Source organism: Lutjanus erythropterus, chromosome 4, assembly GCF_056507025.1.
Source record: "Lutjanus erythropterus isolate fLutEry1 chromosome 4, fLutEry1.hap2, whole genome shotgun sequence".
NCBI lineage: Eukaryota > Metazoa > Chordata > Actinopteri > Lutjaniformes > Lutjanidae > Lutjanus > Lutjanus erythropterus.
In genome coordinates this window covers 17,057,665-17,073,534 of record NC_139320.1, presented here as the reverse complement: position 1 = coordinate 17,073,534, position 15,870 = coordinate 17,057,665, and the positions used below count along the sequence as shown (strand labels likewise).

The 15,870-nt window shown below is 39.7% G+C and overlaps 1 protein-coding gene across 1 annotated transcript in view; it reads left to right on the top strand.

Moving 5' to 3' along the window:
- The window catches only part of igsf11 (immunoglobulin superfamily member 11), a 130,483-nt gene that overhangs the window by 34,962 nt on the left and 79,651 nt on the right, over positions 1-15,870 (top strand). Inside the window, exon 2 of the mRNA XM_084717116.1 lies at positions 2,560-2,589. Within this exon, the coding sequence (XP_084573242.1) occupies positions 2,560-2,589 (30 nt within the window). The remainder of the gene's footprint in view (positions 1-2,559; positions 2,590-15,870) is intronic.

Genomic DNA, 15,870 nt, shown 5'->3' with positions numbered 1-15,870 from the left:
TGCCAGTGTCTCCACTTTTCACAATCTTGTGAATGGAACTACAGTGCAAGACAATGAAGCAGTGTTTTCCCTGAAAAGAAAAGAAACTGTTTGAAACTGAAAAGTATATTAGAAGCTAGTTTATGTACTGGTCTTACCTGTCAGCAGATCTGACTGAATCTGGAGAAATTACTGTTATTTAGGAAAGTATGAAAAGAAGTATGTTTTTCCCCAGGAGAAGCCATGTCAAATCGTTCAATCCAAGCAAAAAGCTTTTATCACAGATAACATTCAAAGCACTCTCAGTGAAGGTAAATCTCACACACTCACTGTAGCTCAGCAAAATGTCACTGATCAATCCGCAGCCAGCATTGGACCATCCCACGGAGCAGATCCTGTTATCAGACAGCAGATGTAGTGGGCATCTGTTAGCACATGTATAAACCAACTAGAGAACAGGTCTGTCATCCAGCAGACATGAGCTGGTTTGCTCAAGTGCACTGGCTTCAGACTGGAAATCAGTAATTGAGGCCAGAGTGGTTTGGGGAATTGGGGAGAAAATGTTGTTTTGGGGAATTTACTACTGGCAGTGTTGGTGGGCTCAGTTTGGCACTGTGAGCTGTATAAACATTAATTCAAATTCCCAGTGAATCCATTATTTATTATGTATCAAAATTATGTTGCAAACATATCTATAAAGTATTTTCTGTTATGTCCTTTGTGAAAACACTGAGCACAGCAGCATCGGCGGTGCATGCAGATGCTGTGGCTGATATCACACTTCACCAATCTGTTTTAGTCTTTTTTTTCCAGCTTTATTGCTGAACCATGCGTCACCTATGACAGAAATACATGCATAGTAGGGATGCCACAATTCTCCAAATCCACTATTCCACTTGACTTTCGATTTTTGATCATTGGTTTTATGCCAATAACTGTCATTTACATTATTAAATTCTGCTTTTTAAAAGATATTGTATTTTGTGATGTAATGACCAGTAGGCTACACCGTGTCCTCTTTGAAATATTTCTTTCATTGGATACACGCTGGACAGGGGTGGAAAGAAATAAAAACAAACAAATACATTGAAAATCAATTTCATTCAATTTCCAATGTAATATAAAAAATGTGTCACCCCTAACTGATTGGATGGCACTGGAAAAGGAAGTGTGGGGTTTCAATTAAAGAGCAGTGAACCCTGAGATGATCAACAATCCACGCAGCATCTTCTGACCACGCAGTCGATCAGACAGGACGCATCACTGCAAGCACTCCAGGATGAGGGGAGGAGAGCGATTATAAGAGCTATGCTAACCCATCTTGTACTTCAGGCTGCTTCAAGCTAATGTCCAGTCAGGAAAATGACATGGACAAAATGATATACAGGCTGGACAAGCAATGGGAAACCAGAAACTGTTGTGATGACAGGGACATGACATCAACTACATCCTGCATCAAGCTATTGCACTTGATGGGCAGTTTGTGTTTGGACACATGAGACTCTGGCAGGATGAAAGCAGGTGGACTCTGTGTTTACATGATGCTTTATGCAAAGAACGCAGTGAAAGTTGATGGACAATGTTTCCTAGATGTCAAACTTTTTATGTGAAGATGATGACAATATTATCATCACTGTCTTGTTGCTGCTGTTTACATTCAACCTGACACAAGCAAAAAATACAGTATAGATAAAATGACAATAACTTGCATTTTGTTGTGCAACTCTGTGTTGTATAGGTTGATTGCTGCCAACTGAATTGACCATTATTCTATATTTATAGTATTGGCAGCCTGTCAGATCCAAGTCAATGAAGGCAGATCCAGCTGCCCTCTGATTGTATTTTGCCTGGCAGAGAGAGAGAAAATGAAGTTAGTTTGGGAAGCAGCCAGTAGTGACAGGAAGATGTCCGATCTTCTTGTAGAAATGCTTGCAAGACAATTAAGGTGATGATGCAAAAATTTAGTGCTGGTTTGCAATCCAAGTACGAGTATATCTAAGTGTGAAGTGTGTGTGCAGGCATGTTAGAGAAATGCTTGTGTGTGTGTGTATATATGTATGTGTTGCACAAGTGCATACAGTATGTGTCTGCACACGTGACCTATCTTTAATACATGTTGATGTGGACTTTTTTGGTGGATATGCATCCATGCACAATAATTACTTTATGCTCAGTGCCAGGGAAGGATTTAATTAACTGTCCCCTGTCAGGGTAGATAATTAGTCAATAACACACACACACACACACTCTTTCATACACACACAGAATAAGTCAATATGTTTTCTATCCTAACACTAAAGCTGAGACAAAAATGTGCTAACAATTACTTGCTCTTGCAGGAACATAAAGTACAAGTCTTGAGTGACACGGCTCAATAGGCAATTACAGAGGAGTATTGAGAAAAGCTGCACACAGGAACTGAGCATGGTGTGGTTTCTGTCTGCCTACAGAGAGAAGCTAATCTTGTTGATTTTGGTTTAATTTACTTCATCGGTGAAGTGTCGTACTGTATGATATACTCAGCCTCGCTTATGTTCACTCATTACACAACAGTAATTATATTTTCTTCTTTTTTTGCAGGTTCACAGTTTGGTCTACACACAGGGAAAGGTAAAAAGAAGTTTCTCTCTTTTTCTCTGCATGCAGAGGGAGACAGGATGATTAGCAGGCATTAGACTGTCTGCAGATATGTGTGTTTTCGGGTTGTGTGTGGATAGATATAGAGGCATTATTGGGGAGATTTGTGGACCAGTTTGTCACCGTTTTCACTGCTCACTCACAGATGTAGTTAGTGCAACGTGTTATCCTAATCATAGTGAACATAAAATGTGGATTAGGGGTGTCTTATGGTATCAGTCATAATCACATGCAAACACATGCTGAAATACTTGTGCACACATGCACCTGCTGCAAAAAAGAGTGCAATTACTATGTATTCATGTCCCATATTATATATGAATGCCATCAAAGAGATACTAATGCTTTCTTAGCTAGAGTTTTAGCTCATATAATTGAGCGTGTAGCTTTGCATGTAATTGCTCGACAGGATGATTTTCCTAAAAACACAACAATAATACAGGCATTTTAGCTGTTGTGTGTAAGTATTTATTGTGTTTTTTAGAATGATAGATAGCTATAGCTGTTTTGGGAGTTGCCATCTAGGCAGGATTTGATCAGTATTGTGATGGTGGACCTACAGCTCTTTTGGTCTATTTCTGGCAGATGGAGTCTGTAACGGTTTATGTCTGTGGCCTTCCCTCTGTAGATCCCAGAGTATTTTAGTCCAGAATAATCCCCACCATCTGCTGTCTCCTCTACTACGTTTTAGTACTCAGTATCTCTCCCTCTGTCACTCTAGTTTATTTCCTATTGCATTTCCTCCTCTTGTTTTCTCTCTATTTTACTGTCATCCCTCCCAGCTGCATTTTTTTTATTGTGATGCCTCTCTGACTCTCCCATTCAAGTTCTATCTCTCCCTCTGTCTTCTTCCTCCACTCAATCCTACTAGAACTGCTCATTCTCTTTCATAAATCTTAATTTTCTTCCTCTTTTCCTCCAGTCCGCATTTCCATGATCTCATCCTCATGACTTCCTTTTTAATATTCGTTTTTCGTCCGTCTTGTTTTAAATCTCTGAATGTCTCATCACGCTCTACTCCTCAGTGTTTCTCTCTTTATCCCTCTCTCTGTCCACACATACACGTACACGCCCACGCCAACCACTCTCCACAGGCTGTCAAATCCTAATCTGGGCTTCATGAGCACAGACCCATGCGAAAGTCCAACGTGAAAGTCCTAAAAATCCACCATTACTGTAGGAATACATAGAGCTACATTTTAAATGTGCATTATTTCAGCAAAACTACTCATCAGGATTGGATTGCTCTAGCTGTTTGTAACTCTGTGGCTGAGTTTGTGTGTAAAGTCCTTAAGTTCTTAGTAACTTGTAGTGATTATCTGAATTAAGTTGTCCCATTCAAACATAAGGATTGTCTCAGAACCAGTTCAATTAATTTTCTTTGTATAACGCCAATCTCAAGGCACCTTTCATATACAGCAGGTCTAGACTGTACTGCTTATAATATTATTTGCCAAGATCTAACAGTTCCCACCAAGAGCAAGCACAAAAGTGACAGTGGCAAGCAGAACCAGGCGTTAGTAATTTGTAAATCCGTTTCTAGGAAATGTGTATATCACTGCCAATAAAAAGCAATCAGCTATTGAGAAATGAGGTCAGTGAGTAGTAACATAACATCTTAGAATACCAGGTCTAGAAAGCCAAACTATAGGCCTACATTAAACTTAACTTAAAAAGGCTTTACATTACATAAGCAACCATATCTCAGATCAGACAAAATAAACATATTCCATTTTACCTATAACAGTCTTTTTTTAAATAAAGAATCATATATTATTAACAAGCCGGATTCGTCAGTTGGTTCGCTTATCTATGCAACACAGAACACCTGACATTGGTTTAAATATTAAAGCCAGAATTTGTAACATTTCCTCACAAAATTGTCTATAAGTGTGTCCAAAATGTCCAAAATCTATATTTGCTTAAAAATAAAATGACAGCATTTTGGTAGGCTGCCAATGTTATCAGCTCCAACCACTGCTGTCATTGCTGGAAAATGGCTTAATGATACCACGACGCTATCTAACTTATACTGGCATCCAGCAGCTAGATGCCTTCAGTCTGTGGATAACAAAATTGGGATTCATAGGGAATGCATGATGGGAGATGCATTTTATGGACACTGCTTTCATAATGCATCTTAGAACTGTGTTGCACAAATTATCTTTATCTCTGCAACTGCTAGCGAACCACATGAAACGAGGTACCAGCCCACAGTCGACCCACAGGCCTCGACTTTGACACATGTAGTTCAGAGGCTTGTGGCTGAAATCCCAACTGTAAAAAAAAAAGTTATCCACTTGCTTGGAAAATCTCATTTGAAATACAGAAGCCTCTCATCATCCTCTACAAGTACCACTAAGGTGTCCGGGGAAAAGGCACTTGACTGTCTGCTGTTCCGCTGCAGTTGTTCTCCGGCAAACGGTACATGACTACCACAGAAAGCCTCAAGTGTCTATGACTGTATCACTTCTTTCCTCTGCCCTGCTCTCTTGGAGTGATGCTCTAAGTGAGGCTGAGCTCTTTGTCAAATTAATACAACTGAAAACATGACATCAACACTTGACTCAGTGCAGCGACACGTGCATGTATGACATTAATAATCTCCATAGAGAGAACTTCAGCATGCTATAATGTGGAGGGTGCAAGAGTAGGTTTATTCTCCCTGATAGATTCAGATGTACTGTGTGTGTCCCTGAGTGACTTGCAACCACAGCACTGACAACATTAACAACTAAAATACAGACAGGTATGACACCAGCACCTCAGTGACATGGTTGTCAGCCGTGTACAGCACATTTTTGTACCAGCACACAGCTGGATTAACAATGACTGAATGGATTAGTGAGTGTGTGTGTGTCTGTACGAAAGCAACACAGTCAGACAGAGACAGAATGATAAAACACTGTGGTGACTCCTGTGTCAAGTGGGTATTTGATAAAGCCGGATACCTTAAACAGATACTGATAATACCCCGAGATCATCATATTTTGGCTCGACTGCTAATGACATCACAAAACCACGTACTCCACATGTACATGTGAGCTCACACACGCGCAGACACATACACCCACAGTACTGAGTAGATCATATCCTCGTCATCTGACCCAAATCTATTAGCACTAGGAGTCACAACCTCATCCATCCGCTCCTCTGCCTCAATTTCCTCCTCTTCCGCTTCCTCCTCTCTCATTTTTCCCAGACATCAGGTCCCCCCATGTGGGACACTGTGAGCTCGACTGAAATGACATAAACAGTGAGATTAAGCATGTAGGTGTTTGCAGCCTCGTGGGCACTCACGGTTCACCTTCATAACGAGCCAGCCTCTCATTATGCCACTCAGAATGACAAATTTATCAGTTCTCGTTATTTTACAGTCCTGTGAGAGCAGACAGTTGCATAAAAGCAGCCAAATCTAATCCAGACATCGTCTTGTTTTTGAATGTCTGCATATTGAAGCTTAAAGGGATAGTTAGGATTATTTGAAGTGGGGTTGATGAGGTATTTATCTATAGTCAGTGTATTACCATAGATAGCAGGATAAGTGGACAGAGCCTCCAGGTCTGAAAAGTGAAGCCAATATGAAAGTGCCTTAACCCTGCATTCTTGAAATGCAGGTAAAAAAAAATGACCCTACTTCTCACTTGATTTATGACTTCAGAAAAGAGTTTCCTAATGCGTTTATAGTCTCAGCTGCTAGTTTCAAGTCTTCTTCAATACAGCATGATGTTCATTTTGTAAATTATGGTCCTGTTTAGAATAAAATAGGTGATAAAGCAGTATTTGCATAAGCGCAGAGCTATCGTGTCAGTCTCGGTGAGCCCATCCAGTACAACACATGACGCTCACAAAACCCGGATCAAACTGTCAAACAAGTCAGTGCTGATAAAATACAAATCAAGCTTCTGTTCCTGAATTGCATACTTGTCACTCTTTTTTCCACAAGATTCTGGTTGCTTTGGAGAGAGAGCGATATTTGTCTTATATAACAGTGCTTTCCTGTCAGAAAAGGCTGCCTGATGGCATTGTGAAACAGTGAAAATATTCTAAATATGGAGTACACTTGATATGGATTCATACACTGACTGTGGATAAGTACCTCAAACAACCTTACTTCAGAAAATCCAAACTCTCCTTTTAAGGCTGTAGTTGTCCCCTAAGATAATTTTTTAAATTTAATTTAATGGTAATGATAATGCTTTAAGTATCAAAATATGTTATTTGTGAGCCATAAACCATGTGTGTGTGTGTATGTGTTTGCATGATGGTAGTATGATTGCCAGCTGGGCCATTTATGCTAAAACTGCATGTGTCTCTGCTGCTGTAAATTGCTTTGGATTGCTGTTAATAGCTACTTTTGCTATTTCCCTGTGAGTCCAATATTAAAATCTGCCATGATGTCATTCTTCGGCAGCTCTTTCATCCTCTGCAATGTATTTCTTGGATTACTGTATTTGAACATGCCGTAGTGCTGCTCTAAGAATGTCAGTAATGAATATAAGGCATGCAATCTGCTTGACTATTCAAAACGCTCCTAATTGAAATGCTGAAAAGACAGCTCTGGCTAATCAGCTTAGAGATGTAGTCCACAGTTGACAGATAATAAAGAGGATCTTAGTGCTGAAGAGTCTATTACCACCCATGTAATGAGAGTTCACAGAATATGATCTGAGGACAATGGAAGGATAGGGAAGTTAGGAGGGAGAGGTTGGCACAAATGGAGGGGTAAGGAGTAGCGGGAGGTTTTGGGGAAAAAAAGAACCGTCACATCAAAGGGGCTGAACACCTACTGCAAAAATGCAAGATTGTAGAAATGAGTTTTAAAGGATGGATCTAAGGTAACAAGGTGAAATGAAGCTCAATTCTATGGCTGTTCTGTAAATTGTTTTCTAATAAACAATATATATTGAAACGTAATCAACCCATATCGATTTCAGGCTCCCGTTAGTTCCTCACACTTCCAGTTTTAAGCACACCCATGTCTGGTTTAAGCCCCGCCCATCCAAGTACAGATACACACATAAATAGAGATAACCAGTGGTGGAAGTAACTAAATACAAGTACTCAGATTACTGTGAATAAGTAGTTTTGGGGGGCACTTTTACTCGGATGAGTAGATTTTAAAGTCTTTACTTTTACTTGTACTTAAGTATGCATTACAAGCTGTAATCTACTTAGTCACTTTTAAAATCATAATTGAGTAGTGAGTAAAATTTGAATTAGTATCCAAACCTTTCATTTGATCTCAAATAGGGCAGTGAAAATCAGGAAATACAAATGCAAAACTAAACAAAATGCTGCAGCAGCACAAGTTTGGACTAAGGATGTTAATGATTAATAATCGATTAATTGCCATTAAGAATTTAACTGATTAAAAATGTATTCATGGGTATTTAATCAATAGTCATGGCAGTCATTTCCACCTAATTGTTTTTGACATTGTTTTGTCTGGTGGAGACATTTGTCAAAGAAGGAAACTTAAACTTTGACTTAAAATGAGAAAGAAAATTAAAAATAAATTATTAATGATTAATTGATTGCTAGCATTTTCAACTGTTGGTTCAGAAAAACGCAGCAGGCCTTGTTTGGAGAGGTGACGGTTACATCAACGGTTAAAAGTAACTAATACTCTGAGAGTATGTTGTGCGACTTAGTACTTTTACTTGGGTGTATTCTAACACCAGTACTTTTCTTGTAATTGAGTAATATTTCCACCACTGCAGATAACAATGTACTCGCTCATCCCTAATACAACAGTTTTCTGATCTATCAGCACTACAGTCGAGGTGTAGTAAAGTTTAGGCAACTCAGAATACTTCATGATCGGTCAAGGGAAGATTGCATGTGTGGTTAAAGGAAGCCACAAGTCTCCGTAAAAAGGTTTTGAAACATGACAGCAATGTCACACTAAGAGAGGACAGTCATTCGCACAGTCTGTTTTTAGGAAAACAGACATATGTCATTGTAGGCTTTGTGACATCAACCGTTGCTGTTATTTTCTGGTGAAGAAAAAGTGTCATAGGGGGATATGTGATCTATCGTCTTTGCTGTGGTCAGGAGTCTGGCTGCAGAGAGGAAGATGTGAACAGGCTCGACCTCTGAGCCAGGAAAACAGACACTTGGTCTGGCTTTTTATCTTAGAAAAGATAAAAGCTTGAGTAACTTCCTTCAGTTCAGAGCACAATAAAAATGATCTTGTTTTTGATTCAAAATGAAATAAACATGACCTTATTTTTGATTCAGAATTAAATTGACATACACAGGACTGAAAAATAAGACTGAGAGTTAGAGGGATAGTTTGTTAGAATTATTTGAAGTGGAACTGTATGAGGTACTTATCCATAGCTAGTGTATTACCTACAGTAGACGGTGGGTGACACACCCCCAGTTTGGAGACAGCCTTTTACAATGGGAACCTGCTGTTAAAGAAGCCAAATATTGTTCTCTTCAAAGAGAGAGGACTCCTTTGGCAAAAATAGTACTTTGACCTTACAGATCACAAGAGTTGCTGGTCTGCAGTTCCCTTAATCAGTGCGTTTTTTGTGTGTCATTGTGTGACTTGGGTGTTTTAAAGGGTTTGTTTGGATCCACTGAAGTCACACAATAACACAGAGAAACGTTGTTCAGTTTTAGTTAAGTACCATATACAACCAACGTTAAAAAATCCGAACTATTCCTTTAACTTTGCTTGATTCAAATGTATAAAAATGTCTTGTGATTGCTTGAAACCGGAGAATACAGAAGAATAATCCAATGGTTTAATTTGACTAGCATCAACTAATAAAATACGTGGCTTTCCATCACTAGATGAATGAAAATGACATATGAACTGTACACTAGTATTGGGGGAGATTTTTTTGTTTGTTATGACATGTATGTCATCCATATCCCCCCACCTATTGATAGAACAAAGAATCTCACAAGTAACAGTAAGCATCTAAATGCTGACTACTTTGTTTCCAGCAGTAAACATCTCAGAGAGGCTGTTTTGTGGCGTAGAATAATGCACTTTGCTTGTGACATGATGTATCCTGGGAAATCCTGCTGCAGTGACTACAGTTAAAATCAGTGCATCAACGTGCGCTGATGGCTCCAGCAGAAGGATAAAATGCCACAGGACGACTCTCTCCGGACTGTCTGTCACTCAGCCACTCATCTTTCTCCCACTTTCACTCCATCGCATACTCTTTTGTGACCCTCCAACCTCACTTTTCCATAAACACACACACACACACGCACACACACAAAGTTTCTAAAGCCACTGTTTATGAGACAGACAGAGGTCAGGGCTGTGCACTATGAGAGGAATGACGCACCTTTCCAAACAGCTCACCGCTGCACTAAATAAGGGCCACCGCAGTGTGACATGAAATCTTGAGTACACAGACGACCCCCATTTATAATGTGTTTTATAATATCCTAATCCCATTAAAGATGAAAGTTGAAACAAACACCGTCTGGAATTAACAGAGAGTCTCAGTGTGATCAGATGTCCATTTTAAATTAACCTGTCCTTGCACTGACTGTCCTTGTAGTTGGCACAACACAGGAGCTCTCATTAACATTACTTACACAAACTTAGATATCCAGTCTTGTTCTTATATTCTTAAATCTGATACATGTTTTCTACATAAAAATCTGTGCAATAATGGGTAAAGTATGGAAAATCTATTCTCAAGTAAAAGTAACGTACATTTATCCCCATAAAAATGACTCAAGTAGAACAACAACAACAACCATTAAAAAGTTCAGCAGACCACTAGTTACAACATAAGTTAATGTCAAAAACATCAAAGATTAGCATTGCATATGAAAAACTGCACTGTCGCGTATAGTGTGTGCAGCTTACTTCAAAGTGCTCGCAGGGATAAGGAGAAGATTTTTTAAAAGGGGAGGTGTCAATTTTTTTCAGTCGTTTTTTGTTTTTAGATTATTATTATAGTGTGGCCAGATGTTGCCAGGGATTGTTGGTGGAAGCTGCCTCTTGCTCTGGGATTTGCCCTGTTGTCATTGCATCGTTGTGCATATTTTTCAGGCAGCTAGAAATTTGGTGCTCCTTGTGCACTCTAAGAGTAAACTAGGTGTAACTAAGGTATAAATGGCAAATGTAACAAAGTAAAAAGTAGATTACTGTCTCAAAAATATATTTGAGTAATACTGTAATTTAAAAAAGGTACAAAGTACTCATTGCTTTATACAAAAAAATGCTTTTACTCAACTGTATTGTGTGTTACTTGTAACTGCCACCACACCCACCCATCTGAATATAATCACCAGTTAAAATGTTATTAACTTCCTGGAATTTTCACGTATAACCAGCAATAAGATCAAGACTATATGTTTTTATACTTTTTATTTTTTTGTGCTGATTTGCAAGCAAGATATAATTACATAGTGAACCTTACCTTTCAGATGGAGCCCGAGTAGCTCTTTAACTCCGTTTTCAGACTTTAAGCTAAGCTATGATAACCAGCAGCTGGCTGTAGCGTCATAGATGCAGCATATTTTCCCCATTTTTTTTATTACTTATTTAAATACACCACACAGTCTTACTCTGAGTTAAGAATTGCATGCATGCCTCAGTAGGCAAATAATTATCCCAAGTTTTTCATGTGTGTTTGACATAATTTGAAATATTCTGTTCTATTCTATTCTATTCTATTCTATTCTATTCTCTCATGGTGTGCCAAGAATATAATATACTATATTAGCTCTGTCTGCTCTGCCCTCGAGCCAGGGATAGGACTACTTTCTCTACATGTGTACGGTGGGCAGATGCCAGCCACAGGAACGGAAGAAAAAGGGCACAGCCGAAGTCCCACTGCTCATTATCGTCAACATCACTATCATTAATCACCACACCTTCAAGTATCTGAGACCTGCAGGATATAAACTGTGCATTGGGTTCAAAGTGTGGCGCCACTTTGGTATGGACTTGCCATTATATAGGCCAAGACAAAGTGACAACAGCCGTGTGTTTGTCTTTAACAAGGTCAGTAACTGTGGCGCTGTCTCACTGTTGAAATGTACAATCTGTTAGCGCATAGTCTTCAAATTGTGCAAAGATATGTTTTTATAAGCTCTTGTTATCCAGGTTTCTGTGCAGTATAAAGTCTATCAGCAGTAAATTTTTCAGAGGATGTTTTTAGGGTGTTCTATTTTCACGCCGCGGTATCTTTTCCAACCTGAGGTGTGTGTAGAGTGAGGGAGACTTTGTGGGTGAGGGTGAGGTCAGGTCCTGAGGCTCAGGCAGTGGTTAGTGTGAGAGGCTGCCAATTTAGAAAGTGTTGTGTCAGAGTAATAGGAGCTGAGAGGAAACTCCTGATACATAACACAAACACACACACACACACACACACACACACACACACACACACACACACACACACACACACACTGGCTACATATCTGGGTGACTAACTACTGACACTATACAGTTCTTGGCCCATTTACCTCCATGAAGCAATTATTCATTGTTAGTAAATGAAAGAAAAAATGTGCATGTGGAAATAGAGGGTAGTAAGAGTGCTTTGTAAGGACAGACAACAGATGGAGAGGAAATATGGTGAGTTTGGAGAGGTGGGGCTGGAAGAGGGGAGTCAAAAGTTTGTCTGTGATTGACAGAGAGAAGAAGGCAAGGAGTGAAAGAGGGAGGGGGGTGGACGGGAAGAGGAAGAGCAGCTGTCCTTAGATGTCTGTCTCTGAGGGCTCAACCAGGAGACATCTTTTAAGTTCTCAACCTTGGCGTTTTGACGCCAAGAGGAGTGCAATGATGTGAAAACAGCGTCCTGAAATAAAGTTGTAGTGACAGTCGAATGAAGAATAATGGAGATACTGTCTAATATCTGTTTCATTCTGACTAATATTAACTCCAAAGTAAATACAAAACTAAATATCTTTGGATACAGAGGCAAAGTCACACCCCCTGATACTTAACAGTTTTACGACAAACAGCAACTTTCTTGAAATGTAAAATCAGCTTTTAAATTGACAAACATATGTTCAATTGATGGCACAATTCACACAAGATCAACAAATTTTCTCTTACCATTGACTACAGTTCATATTTTGCCAAATACATCCGTTTGAATATTGCACTTGACTATATTACTATTTTGATAATATTTTGATTAATTGTGCAACCCTCCATACAAGGGGTGAAGAGTTGTTTTTTGGATCAGAGGTTTCATATGCATGATGAATAAATTAATATTGCATAAATTGCAATTTCAAGTACAAGTTGTCAAATTAGGAAGCAGGAAAGAATCATGTTTAATATGTATGATTGTTAAAAATGTTAAATATACATAATAGTAAATCATATGTTTAAAATTTGTCCAAATTGCTTGTACAGCTATTGCGTTCACTATTTGGGTTAATTATACAGTTTATCAGTTTGTTGTTCTGTACTGTTATGTATTTAATATAATCTGAAATATTCATAAAATATGTTACTTAGTCAAGGGTCTTCAGTTTACTCGATGGAAAAGGGGTCTCTGAAGGAAAGAGGTTGAGAACCAGTGATCTTAAGTTCTCAAAGTGCCGTAACCTTTTTCTCCTTGCTTTTTAAATTTGAATCGCAGAATTACATGGTCCGTTACTGTATGTGCTGAGGGAGTTTCATCCTATGAGACCCATACTAAACCGATTATTGCATAATTTCAGAAATGCACGGGTGAGCAGGGGAAATGAGCCAGTTTTTTATTGATTGACCTTTTGGAAATAAAAAGGTTTTTGTGTGCCAGAGGCAGCACCCTTGAGCCAGCAGAGCAGCATGATCCATACTCCAGCCACCTGGAGTGATTGTCATAATCACAGGAGCAGCCATGAGGGATCGTCTGGAGCACGTATTGATTTCAGCTCAGTCTGTATTGTAGTTTTGGCACACTGGTTGATGACTACATCTCTGCGCTGGTGTTAACACTGTAGCAACAGTGGGACACGTGGAAGAGATCTGTAGCCTATTCATCCTCTCCTGACTGACTGGGTACTGCTTTGATTTCTTGTCCCTGCTGCCTTCCATCTGCCTGTGTGGCAATCTGACTTATATGTGCGGAGGAGTTATATCAGACAGACACACACATACACACACACACACACACACACACAGCTCGTAGCCCCATTGATTATGAGGCTATTTGTTTTGGGGATGATTTGGGCCTTGTCGTGGTGCTTATGCATTATGCAGAAAATATTGCACTCTTCCTTGCAGGAGAAAAGCAATAAGCGTTCTGCTATCATCTGTTATTCTGGGAAAATTAAAGGATAGTAATGTGCCTGCCGAGTGCTCACCAATGGATAACAATGATTCCCAGTTATTGTTTTTTGATAATAGCGCTTTTGGACACTGTTGCAATCATGGCTGTTATGATTTTCTTGCAGTTGTGGAGAGATGGCATGTTTTAGTGTCATTATCAAAGGAAGACATAGATGAAATATTCTGTTTTAAATCAAGCAATACAGCCCCCCTTTTGAATATCAATGTGAATAACTGAATTTTGAGGTGAGGTCTTTTTATGTTAGACATTCGCTTTCTTGTCATATCTGAAATCATCTGCTACAGAAAATTTCATTACTCAGCATGGCAGCTATCTTGTTTCTAATTTTTTTTTTTTAGGTGAAGGCCACTGGATATATTTTATTTACACCTCTGTGAATTATTCAGGCGAAGTGTTTCTAGATGGAGCTAGCTAGCTAACTGTCTACCGTCTGTGAATGGTTGAGTTATTCTAATGATCCACTTCTCTCCCATATGTATTACTGCGTGCCTGCAGGCCCTAACCATAGCTGCTCATCAGAGAGTTTCTGGATCGAGAGCAGGAGGATTCTCTCTCAGCAAAAAGTTGCTGCTTTAGCTGGGATTTGCACAGAGGGGCGAGAGTCGGCCTCCCAAACCTCTTGCTGTAGTGTTCTAGATTCGTCTCCCCAGGTGTGCGAGTGTAATGTGTGTGTGAGCGTGAACATCTTCACGTGTACGACTTGTATTTGCGCCTTTACTTGTGTTTGTCCTGCTACTTTTTCCATGCAAAGGTGTCTCACTCTTTTTGTGTTTTCTTTTTTCAGAGTGAACCCTTGCCGTGTTTCTTTCATCTTAGACACACTCTTAAAAATACAGTAAGAAATACAAGGATTACAAAAGTTTTCTTCATTAAGGGCTGAGGTTGAGAACTCTTATCAAGGGTTTGGTCAAGGATTTTTTGTACCTTAATATAAATGGGTTCTGGGTGGAACCCCCGGGTGTGTTTTTGATAAAACCCTTGGAATATAAAAAAGGTTCTCAGTAGAACCCCTTGGTTGGTCTTTTCAACCAACAAAAACTTGCTTCCCAACTGGAACCAAAAAATAGCAGCAAGGCCTCGGGCTCATCTTACCCCATGGGTAAGTTCTTGTTAGCAACCTTAGAAGGTGGAAAGGTTGTGGATAGAATAGAGAGGCTTCTGGGTGGAACCATTACACCATAGACGGGTTCTCTGCAGAGCCTCTGATTGGAGGTTCTCTGTGAAACCGTTCACAGATGATTCTACATATAATCCCTTATGTTGGGTTCTGGGTAGAACTCTCTGAAAGGGTTGAAAGGGTGCATGCCTCACCATGTTTTATTCCACCATCTTTATATTGTGGCTTATGTCTCACTCCTCACTTTTCTTTTGCTCCACCTCTTTGCTCCTTCTTTATCCACTCCTTCATCTCTGCTTTGAAGTGACCACAAGGCAAACCTTATCAAACGGAGCTTCATGGGGCTTTCAGCATTTTCCCAGGAGCGTTTTCTTGTGTGTGTCTGCGTGTGAAAAGGGCATATTTGTCTCTAACTGATCTCTCTGACAGGGAATCCAACCTGCCAGAGATGACAGGACGTTCAAACAATATCCACTTTAGAAATGTCTGGCTCCAGGCAGCAGTGGTGCTGCAGGTTGAGAGGAAATGAAATTTTTGCAGTAGTAGGAGGGGATTCAGCGGAAATCTTTTGAAACTAAAGTGTTAGATGTATAGTTTCCCCTTTTTTACTTTTTTCTTGTAGCTGTGAGAGTTAGGCTTGGACTAAGGCCAGCTGCAACTGGGTCTCTAAAAACAGCAGTCATCAGTCGCTCAGCACAGGCCCCCTCCTTCCTCCTCCTCCCAACACACACACACACACAGTTGTACACACACTCTCCCCTCCTTATTCTCCTCTCTCCAAGCCTCCAAGAATCCCTCCTTACTTCCTCTGATCTTCTGAACATCAATCCCTCATTCCTCAAAGCAAAAATGAGGGGA